Below are 11,862 nucleotides of genomic sequence, written 5' to 3'. Positions count from 1 at the left end.
GCCCGCACCACGCATGCGAGAGTGCCTTCCCGCCCAGCATAGGCCTGCAGCTTCCATCCTTCCTCCGCTATTTAAATTCCTATTTAAAGAGACATTTGAACATTTAAATTCTTATGATGAAATATCTTAATAATCCCTTCAAAAAATCTAATTTCCAAATGAACAATTCTTCTATATTCAGCAAAACGATATAATTATACTTTAATATTTCATGTTTTACTTTTCAATTTCTCTCTTCTTTCTATACTCCTATGTATTTCTCTTTATGACTAACAGATCTTATTTATGTTATTATTACAATTCTCTACAGCAAGGAACTTTCATTCATTGATATCCAGTCCATTGGTGATCCTCATTTACTTTGTATTTATCAAATCATCTCCGATATGAGTTCTTGTTTCTGACATCTCTTGGCAGCTTTTAAAAATGCAAACTTTACTTTTCCTCAAATATCAAATATCGCATTAAAAGAGATTCGCTTAAGAATGAATATACATATTCCCTCACATATTGTCAGTGTAGTAAAGTTTGCAAGTTTTTAGCCTTTTTCCTTTTTACTGAGTGTATTTCCTTGTAGTCATTTAAAGCGGTGGTTAAACCATATCCATTCCTCGTATACCGAAGATCAGACATTTCCAATTGATCACCGATCTTAAAACTAGTTCATGTCAGGACTTCACATCTTAACTCTATATATCAGAATCCATACTGCTCCCAATGTTCGCCGATTAGTTTTATAGGTGAAATGTTTTTAAATAATAATATCAGGTTTTTTTCCTTTGCTTTTTTAATAAACTTCTTTCATCCCATCTTATAAGTTACTTGCTTTCATGCCATATATCCATACTTTATCAGTACCATTTCCATTGTTTTACTTAAAGTAGTATCACATATTCATAGGTCCTTGTTGGTTGAGGAATTCAATAAGCTCTTCTGGTTCCTCAAATTGACAGGTCTTATTATCTATAGTAATCTTTATTATTGCTGAGTACATAAGACCATATTTTGCTCCTAACTCCTTTAGTTTAGTTCTTAGTTGTAGGAATTTTTTCCGTTTTTCCACAGTGGCTTTGGCAAAAATCAGGTATGAAAATTAATTTTGCCCCTTTATATTTTATGTCATTGTTGGCTTTAGCGAAATTTAAAATTTCTATAGCCTGCTAGTGCCTCATTACTCTGAATATTAATGGCCTTGGAATCCCCCGTGTATTTGACTTGACAGGGATTCTTTGAGCCCTTTCTATCTCCAACAGAAGTGGTGGGTTTATTGGCATTAATTTAGGAATAAATTCTTCTAAAAGGAAAATTATATCTTTCCCTTCCAAACCTTCAGGTAAATTTAAAACTCTTCAATTATTCCTTCTTGACCTGTTTTCCATATTTTCAATTCTCTTTTCCATGCGTTGAATTATCAGGTTAGGCAGATTCGGGTCTTTATCTGCCATCATCTACTATGTCTATGTCTACCTGATGATCCATCCTACATTGCTTCAAAGTTTCTTCTGCCTTTTCCATTCTGGTTTCAATTTGTAATGCCTGAGCATTAGTGATTTCCATTTTTTTTAGCAAGGTTGGATACTTCCTCTTTAACCTCCAGCATTATAGCTTTCAGCTCTACTATAATGCCTGCGCTGTCTGTAGTTTCCTCCAGCGGTAACGGCACTCTGGAAGGAGTTGGCAGGTCTGCTTTAGCCCTCTTCGCATTTCCTCCCATAAATGCAAATTCATTTTTTGTTTGACGCGATGTGGACATTCTGGTAAGCTAAATAACTGACAAACGATTTAATTATCCTAAATACATCAAAGGCTTTACAGAGGTACGGAGCTCACTGATTAAGCTTCCACCATGTTAGGCTTCCAAGCTACGCCCCCCTGGGGCAACTTCTTGTTGTGAGGGGACACAAACAGGTCTACCTGAGGAGTTCCTTATTGAGTGAAGATGTGACGGAGAACTGTAGAGTTACAGTATGTAACTGTGCTTTATCCCAGGACAAGCAGGCAGCATATTCTCACATGTGGGACTCCTCAGTTTACTAGAATGGGATGGAGGGAGTGTTGGACATTAAGAAAATAAATTTTGTAATACTGCTTGGCCAAAGTGACCATCCCATCTGGAATAAGATTCCAGCCAATAGTTACTGTATGAACTGAGGACCAAGTAGCAGCTTTACAGATCTCATCAATAGGAGCAGAACGTAACAAAGCTACCTTGCCTCGGAGAGGGTGACCTCGAGGATGCACACCTCAAAGGAGAGGCAAGCTGCAAAAGGGAACATCGCTGCTTGGTCAGCATCATGTTTAGGAAGATGGCTGCTTCTTAACTGGCTTACCTGACGGTGCAAGATCACCAGAAACCAATGCCGATGTCAAAACCTTCAATGTCCATGTCAGTCCTGAACAATTTTTCTTGTTGAAGTTTACAGTTTTTAATGGAGTGCTTCTACAAGGTAGAACACTGAGCACAGGACTCGATCCAGTCTTTATGGCCATGGCACTGCAGGCACCAACTATGTGGGTCAGTGATAGATTGGATCCTAGGCAACTGCAGCTGCAGTAGAGAGACCAAGTTTCTGGAAGCTGTAGACGATTGCTTCCTGGAACAACTTGTTATGGAAAATACAAGAGGAAATGCAATTCTAGACTTAATTCAAAATGGACTTCGAGTACCGGCACAAGGTATAGAAATAGAAACGATGCTGGGAAACAGTGATCACAACATGATCCACTTCAACCTAGACACAGGAACAAAAAAAAAAATTGATCCAGAACAACAGCCACGGCACTGAATCTCTGAAAATAGAACTACGAAGGGATGAGAGTCATGGTGAGGAAGAGGATAAGCACTGTAAATACACTAGAGCAGCAAGCATGGTCCGTTTTTAAGGACACAGTCACAGAGGCGCAAAAATATTACATATCAACAAGGGTTCCAAGAGGAAGAAGAACAAGGAACCGGCGTGGCTCACTGTAGCAGTGAAGGAAGCGATCTTTGTTTAAGGAATGGAAAAGGACAAAAACGGAAGAAAACTGTAAAAAGCACAAACATCAAAGCAAGTGCCATAAGGCGGTAAGAGGGACCAAAAGAGACTACAAAGAAAAAATAGCCAAGGAGGCAAAAACTTTAAGCCATTCTTTTGATATATTAAGGGGAAACGACCTGTGAAGGAAGCGGTGGGGCCGTTAGACGAGCAGGGAATAAAGGGAGTACTAAATGAGGACAAAGCCATCGCCGACAAACTGAACACATTTTTTGCGTCTGTATTTACCAAAGAGGATATATCCAATATATCGGAAGCTGACAGGCTTTAATTAAGACGGGAAACTGGCAGGGATGACGTAGTCTAGAAGAGGTATGCAGACAAATTGATAGGCTTAAAAATGATAAATCCCTGGACCGGACAGCATCCACCTGAGGGTAATCAAGGAACTGAAAGGGGTTATAGCTAAACTGCTCCAACTAATAGCCAATCTGTCGATCAAGTCAGGAAAGATTCTGGAAGACTGGAAAGTGGTGAATGTTACGCCGATCTTCAAGAAAGGTTCGAAGGGAGATCCTGGAAACTACAGACCAGCGAGTCTAACTTCGGTACCGGGAAAGATGGTAGAGGCGCTGATAAAGGACCGCATCATCAATCACCTTGACGGACACAAACTGATGAGGACCAGCCAGCACGGCTTCAGCAAAGGAAGATCTTGCTTGACAAGCTTACTGCACTTCTTCAAAGGAATAAATGGGCAGATAGACAAGGGTGACCCAGTCAACATTGTATATTTAGATTTTCAGAAGGCGTTCGACAAGGTTCCACATGAATGCCTACTTCAAAAAATTGCGAGCCATGGATTCGAGGGTGATTTACTCACATGGATTAAAAACTGGTTGGAGGATAGGAAACAGAGAGTGGGGGTGCATGGACAATACACGGACAGGAAAAGCATCACAAGTGGAGTGACGCAGGGTTCAGTGCTTGGGCCTGTGCTCTTCAACATATTTATAAACGATCTAGAAATTGGCACAACGAGTGAGGTGATTAAATTTGTGGACCATAAAGTTAGTCAGAGTAATGAGGACACATAAGGATTGCGAAGACCTACAAAGAGACATAAATATCTTCGAGGAATGGGCTGTGAAATGGCAAACGTGGATAAATGCAAGGTGATGCATGTCAGTAACAAAAATCATATGCACGAATACAGGATGTCTGGTTCATAGTCTGATGCGCACGAGACACCATCACGCTGACAATCCAATGCTAACAATTTGGCACAAGAAGCGTGCCGCGGAAAAACTTAATTTTAAAGAGCTCCGAAGCGGGGTGTGAGTGGGGACCCTCCCCCCACTTTACTGCATAGTGTTCACGCTGCTGTTGGGGGGGGGGGGTTGGAACCCTGCATTATAGAGAAAACAGAACTTTTTCTGATTTTTTTTCGGGAAAAGTTCTGTTTTCTCTATAATATGGGGGGTTGCACCCCCCCACAACTCCCTCAACGGCAGTGCGAACATGATGCAGTAAAGCATCGGAGCTCTTTAAAATGAAGATTTCCCTGCGGCATACTTCTTTCTTGTGCCAAATTGTCAGCGCTGGCTTGTCAGCGCGCTGGTGTCTGGCGCACGATTATCCCATCACCGGATGTCTGGAGCTATACTCTGAGAGAGCCCCCAGGAAAGAGACTTGGGAGTACTTATAGACAAGTCAATGAAACCGTCTGTGCAATGCACGACAAAAAGGGCAAACAGAATGCTAAGAATGATTAAGAAGGGGATCACAAACAGATCTAAAAAGGTTATCATGCCGTTATACCGGGTCATGGTATGCCCCCACCTGGAATACTGCGTCCAACACTGGTCACTGGACATGAAAAAGGACACAGTACTACTCGAAAGGATACAGAGAAGAACGCCAAAAATAGTTAAGGGACTGGGGGAGTTGCCGTACAACAAGAGGCTAGAGAAACTGGGCCTCTTCTCCCTTGAGAAGAGAAGACAGAGGGGACAGGATCGAAACATTCAAGATATTGAAGGGAATTTATTTAGTAGAGAAAGAGAGACTGTTCACCCTCTCCAAGGTAAAGAGAACGAGAGGGCACTCGCTAAAGTTAGAAGGGAAAGATTCCGTACAAACGTAAGGAAGTTCTTCTTCACCAAGAGAGTGGTAGAAATCTGTAATGCTCTTCTGGAGGCTGTTATAGGAGAAAGCACCCTTCAGGGATTCAAGACAAGGTTGGATAAGTTCCTACTGGAACACAACAGACGATGGTAAGGCTAGACTCAAATAGAGCACTGGTTTTTGACCTAAGGGCCGCCGTGTGAGCAGACTGCTGGGCACGGTGGACCACTGGTCTGACCCAGCAGCGGCAATTCTTATGTTTGGCACCTGCAGCACTTTTTGAAGTCTGTTAACGGCCTAGACATGGACGGGGAGACCATGTCAGCCAAATTAAATTCAATGGCTGAAGAGAAACCACAAACACTTCAAAGGGCAAAGCCCAAGAGAAAAAAAATTCTCTTAAATAGAAAATAAAGAAATCATCAAAAACTATGAAAAAAGAAAGAACAAACAGTTCGCAAAGTGGGAAGGCAAGATGCAAAAAATGAACTGAGTTCAAAAACATGACTTTGTCACTCTGTGGAAAACTAAGAACTGAGGTACCGCGAGCCTACACCAGGCAGGCACTAGTGCATCTGTGGTGCGGACAATTGTGAAGTTTCTAAAAACTTAATGTAGTGATGCACTTTTAAAGCTGTCCGTACTGGGGCTCCGTGGAAGACATCACCCATGTGAGAATATGCTGCCTGCTTGTCCTGGGATAAAAATCGCACCAAAAATGGCCTGTGTAGATTTGGAAAAAAAAATAAAAATGCTGACATAGGGGTTTCGGAGGTGGGAAACCTGAATCCTACCCCCAGAAAATGCTAAAAATGACATTTTTAGACCCCCCCCTCCCTGATTTTACCATAAGAAATAATGGGGCTGTACTCACGGTCTCTTTAGCTCTTTCTCGGCAGCTGAAGGAAACGGAATTTATGCCTCTAATTTTCCCCAACCAGTCCAATCTTCAGGCTGCCAGATGGACAGGCCCCGACTGAAACCTCTGCCCCCTCAGAACCTTGACACACAACTGGCAGTGGGAAAACATACCCTGCACTCCGATACCTCAAGGGCTCTTACTCAGAGTACATGCAGCATGCGCTTAAGTCTTTTACAAGGTCAGAAGGCAACCTTGCTCCCAGGGGAATGGACCCCGAGCTCTGATGGTGGCACACAGCAGGCTGGCTCTACAATCCATCTGAAGCTTGTCCTGAGAAGCTGCAGTTTGGCTTCACAGGAACTGTTTTCTTTCCCAGGAAGAGAACCCCTTAAGATGGGGTCTCAAATCATCGAAGCCACTGAAAATGACAAAACTTATGTAAAAAAAAAAAACCACTAACAAAAAAACAAAACAATTAAATAAGCAGATCAGATAGACTTCTGCATGGTTTGCTTGCAGAAATGAAAAACTTTAGGGGGCTCTGTGTTACTCTGCTAAGTAGGAGGAGCAGAAAATAGTGTGTGGCTTTCTGCAAGACTCGGTTCATGGGTACAGATTGAACACCTACTTTACAGACTCTGGAATGGATGTAACAGAAACATGCATATATTTCTTCCATGCTAATATGCTAAAAAGGAAAGTAGCTCCTATTGTCTTTTATAGAATAGGCCCCAAACAGATGCCTTGGTGGCTCCTCGAAACAGGCGCTCTCTCAGGGCTCCTTTCATAAAACCGCGGTAGCAATTCTCCTGCGGCAATTGCATCAAAACCCATAGGAATTGAATGGGCTGCGGTGCTTTTGCTGTGGGAGAATTGCTACCGTGGCTTTGTAAAAGGGGCCCTTAGAGAATTATTCTGACACGTGGAAATAGTTTTTCAAAATCAACCTCTTATAAAAGTAGAATTTGCAACTTTTCTCTAGCATTGCATATAGCATAATCTATCTAGGTATATTAAAAAAAAATTACACAGGTTTAGCAACACAAAAAATGTTTTAATATTTATTAAAGGACACAAAATACCTAGTTAACACTCTTTCACTCTTAAGGGGACACATATTTACATTATTTACCAACTTAGAAAGACACTGTATCCATTCCATATTTGTTAAACATTAAAAACATGTCGCCTTACGTCTTTAAAAAGGACGCAATGCAGTTGCATCCTTTTTGCAAATCCGCATTATCTAACATTTTGATACAGTGAACGAGCACAAGTTCTTACATTCTATTAGCCAAGTGAAGATTCCTCAATAAGAGTTAGTTTTTCCACTTCAGATGGTTTTCTGAAGACTTGTTATAAAAAGTATATTACATTTTTGAATGCTGCTGTACTCTGTCAGTAACTCAAATGAAAACCTTCCTTGATTTTGATCTTAAAATTACAGCACAACATCAGGCTTAGGTTCATAGCAGAGGCACACACACAACATTTAAAACTGAGGATCAATAAAAGGGATGTTAATGTTAAATATTTAACCCCCCCCCAAAAAAAAAAAAAAAAAGAGACAGTGTAATAAAATAACCCCACAACAATCTGATCAAAACATAGTTCCCACTCCTGGCTCTCACTGAGCCCACAAACCTTGTAACTTAAGAAAATAACTATTTACTTCTTTTTGCTGATTATAATTGACTAGGTTTACTTTGGCACCCTGGTGGAAGCTATTAGCAAAACAAGATTTACAACATTTTTTTTAAACAAATTGCAATAAATAAGTAACTTTCGTCCAAGATAACTCCAGCCACATATGGTCTTAGTGTTTAAAAAGAACTAACAGGATGCAATTCTAAAGTAAGAATAAAATGCACAGTTGCTGTAAACTGCATGCAATATCCATGCTTAAAAAATACATGGAAAACTTATTCAAAATTCTTTCAACAAGGGATTACTGGATAGGCTAGTAAGTCTAGCATATGGTTACAGCCCAGATGTGCAGATCCAGAATCCGATTCACTTCTTTCTGGAACTTACTCTAAGTCAGTCATTTACATTTCATAGGATCTACAAACTTAGGCAGGGGTTTTCAAATCAATCCCTCAAGAACACACCACCACCCTTGTTTTAGCATATCAAATATATAATGCTCACTTCTCACGAATGTACACATTCTGAAAAACAGATCTGTTGAGGGTTCACAAGAGCTATGGGCAAGCACTGTAGCGAGACTCTAAATGAAAGGATATTCTGGGCTTAAAGTTACTCAGGGGCAGAGATACTGAAATTTACCTGGGAAATAAAGTCCTTTGCCTTCCCTGTACGAGATGCAGAGAAGGAAAAATGGAGCGAGTAGTTCTTCAACTCTAGCTCAACTGCCAGGCTCATGAGCCTTTTGTTTGCCAAGTCATTCACCCGCCTCCAAAAGTATTTCCTTACACCATGACAAGTATTACCTGGAGGCCAACCATTTATATTTGCTTTTGAGACAAAAGTCCTGGGGAGACTGGAGCTTGAAAACTGCATTTCAAATAAGGGGAAGTACCCAAGTATGTGGTGACAAAGACCTACATTTTTGGCAAAAAAAATACTTGGAGAAGGAAGTTTATAAAAAGTGTGTGATGCATCTACCACTCAGGAATTGTGCCAGCTCCTGTGAGAGGTTTATGGAAAAGCAACTGTGGTTACTGATCAAGGAATTTTGCTGGTATATAGGAAGAACTGGGACCACGTAATTTCATGTATAAAAAGGGTAGGGACTACCTTGTTAGTGTTTTTCTGCTTGTAGGACTAGAAAATCTGCCTACTCAATTACCTTTTAGCTAGAAGACAGGCTCAGGACTTCAGTTTGCACCAGAATGTTATTTGGTCTTTGTGTCAAATACCATTGGCACCTATGTATATTTTAGCTAGCCCTTGACATGAACCCCAAGGAATGCATATAAAAAGGAAAAAAAAAAATATGGTGGCAAGATTCAAGTCCTCCAGATTGCTGTAGTTAACATCTTTAAGCAATACCCCACCGTAAAAGTTTTTGAAGACTAATGTTAATTTTATGCCTATCATGCACCACCAAAACTTAGTTAAGCCTACAGCATACTATTTTTGCTAACTGGTTTGGCTTATTCCCAGGGGTTTCTTGCCAATGAGCTTAAAATTAAGAATTTAACTCTTTAGGAATGACTCATCAATGCTGATCTCATAACAAAGCCTGAAATATGAGAACTGGCTCAAAAAATTTTGTTTAACTATGCCCCCTGTGAAAAGGATATTAAAGCAACTCGCATGTACATTTGCTATGATGGCATAGAGAACTTATTTAGGGCCCTTTAACGTTTCCCAGAGCCCATCTATTGACATAGGTCCTTAAATAAAGAGATGCCCCAAAACATTACAGAGTTTAAACTTTGTGCCAAACAGACTTCTGAAAAACAAAGATCCTCCACAGCTATGAGTTTTGATGATGATGAGTTTTGATGATGCAGACAGCATGCCCTTTCAAATTTCAGTATGCTTCTCGCTGAATCATAGGGCATTCTGGGCTGGAACTCAGTAGAAGGGTGGGAGAAGAGCATTGTAATAGAAATGTTTTATTTGCTTGGTTAAAACCCGTCTATTTAATTTACTTAAGCTGAAATTTCTTAATAAAGCTAAATACTTAAATTTGAAATATCAGTTCAAATCATACAAGATACAATCTTCATCTTGCAGCTGGAAGACAGTCTATACAATAAAATAATTTCTTATGTAAGCATATTCTGTAAAAGCCCTTATTACAAATATTTGTCTTGGTACCTAGGCTTTTGCTTTTCTCTCATATAACAGAATGTGCATTCTGTGGTACTCCAGCATCATCAGTCCCGATGTCAACTCTTCGTACTTTTCCAGAGGACGGTACCAAAGCTGGACCAGAACAAGTTCTTCCATTTTCTTTAATACAGCCAAACATTCGGCACAGTAAACAGTTGCATGCAGTTTAAGCTTTTTATTTTAAAATGCCATTCTGGCAAAGTTAAACATTTGCAGTTTTAATTGTGGTGTGAAAAAAAAAGAAAAAAAATGAGGAGAATTTGCCATATTTCGAGGGCATCGTCGTGGAGACAAATGAAATGGTGGGCACGGTATTTTCTGATTGTTTTCTGCACATCTTACTAAACATGCAAAGAGTTCAACAGCATTCTTTCTAAATGTAAATAGTACTCTTTAAATGGGCATGGAACCACTGAAAAGTCCACGCGATTACAGCTTTCATTCAGTCTGTTATCGGTGGCATTAAAGAAGTCAATTACTGGGATCAAGAGGCTAGTTTATCCACTGGCAATTCAATATGACACCAAGTGCTCAGCAAACAAAGGCCAACATTTTTATGCAACATAGTTGTACTGGTTTGGATTTTCTTTATCTCTTTCCATGTAGTCTCTATCAATTAAGGATTCTATTCTCTTCTTAAGGTCAGCAGGCTGAAAAACAATGCATAGAGTCAGTACATTAGTATTCTGCTTTCGATACCAGTAACAAATATTTTTTAGCTACTATCTCACATCACCATCATTTTAGTGAATTAAATGCACAACATTAAGCATAATACCCATTATTCAAAATAGTAACATCCACAGAAAATGATACTGGTTTATGTCTAAGCCTTCATTTTCAGTCCAATTGGGTGTTCCAATGATGCATTTTATCTCAGTTTAAAGAAAATACCATCTTGTTGGGGCTTCTGGGATGGTCAAGTGACAGTGTTTTGAGACACCATGCAAGAGATTTGGTGTATTTATTCCTTCAATTGCACTACCAGATTGTCAAAATAGTTCATTTTGGCTTTCTGGACTCAACAACCCCCCCCCCCCCCCCCATTATATTACATTACTGATTTCTATTCCGCCATTACCTTGCAGTTCAAGGCGGATTACATAAGAGTTGTCAGGAGGTTACAAGATAATTAGGTGGATTACATAACAATTGTTGAGAACTTAAGGTGATACATGTTGGGTAATTAGAAACATTTTTTATTTGATAGGGGTAGAAAGTGTGGTAGGTGGAGTTTGGGAAGGAACTGGTCATGTTAAATAGGTTTTATGTATTTTTTGAAGAGTAGGGTTTTAGTTTCTTTTTTGAAGGTTTTGTAGTCTGTGGTCGAAGACAGTAGATTGGTGATTTGTCTGTCTAATTTTGCTGCTTTGGTGGCCATTAGGTTGTCATATAGTTTTCTTCGTTTGACGTTTTTGGTTGGCGGGTGTTTGTTGTGGTACACTTAGTGCTTTTTAGAGAAATTATAATACTGGCAAAAAAAGTGCAGCTGTGCAGAAAATGCTTCTTGGGGGCAGAGGATAATATAATACGAGTAAGATGATTAATTTTTATTGGAATGATATTTTTTGACCAACTTCCAGAAGTTAAAACCTCCTCCCATAGGTCAGGACTTAAGTGAATCCATATCACTGCATCATCATACACTAGTACTGAACACAGATGAGCATGGGCTGTAACATGAGAAAATGACCATTTCTGAAGCCATTCTAGCATTAAAAAACAATTAGAAAGATTGTGGGGTAGTCGGGTATTGAGTTTGGGAAGGCAGCTTCTTGTGGGATCTTCGGTTTGTGGAAATGTCTGTTCAAGAAGGCATGTATGGTGGGTCATAAATGTATTATGCAGTCGTGGGTACAAGATACGCCTCCCAGTTTTTGGCATTGGCGGAATCAACTCCATCACTTATTGCTTTTTGAGGTCTGGGAGGCTCATGGGACTCATAAGCGGATGCACCATTTCTCCAGGTTTGGGACCCATACATTCTATCCCTTTCTCCTAGAGCCCTTAGTCTGGTTCTTAATGATCTACATAGTTAAGGGGTGTAACCCCCCCTTTCCAATTTCCTGCTCCCCTCCCCATTTTGTG

The 11,862-nt window shown here is 40.1% G+C and overlaps 1 protein-coding gene across 2 annotated transcripts in view; it reads right to left on the bottom strand.

The window, feature by feature from the left end:
• Positions 1 to 7,001: 7,001 nt before the first annotated feature.
• CUL4B (cullin 4B) overlaps positions 7,002 to 11,862 on the bottom strand; it is a 173,680-nt gene continuing 168,819 nt past the window's right edge. For both annotated transcript variants that reach the window (XM_033946652.1, XM_033946654.1), the window contains exon 21: positions 7,002 to 10,424. In XM_033946652.1, the coding sequence (XP_033802543.1) occupies positions 10,329 to 10,424 (96 nt within the window). In that variant the 3' untranslated portion in view covers positions 7,002 to 10,328. The remainder of the gene's footprint in view (positions 10,425 to 11,862) is intronic.

The sequence above is a fragment of the Geotrypetes seraphini genome, chromosome 5 (genome assembly GCF_902459505.1).
Source record: "Geotrypetes seraphini chromosome 5, aGeoSer1.1, whole genome shotgun sequence".
Taxonomy (NCBI): Eukaryota; Metazoa; Chordata; class Amphibia; order Gymnophiona; family Dermophiidae; genus Geotrypetes; species Geotrypetes seraphini.
This window is presented reverse-complemented; position numbering and strand designations above follow the sequence as displayed.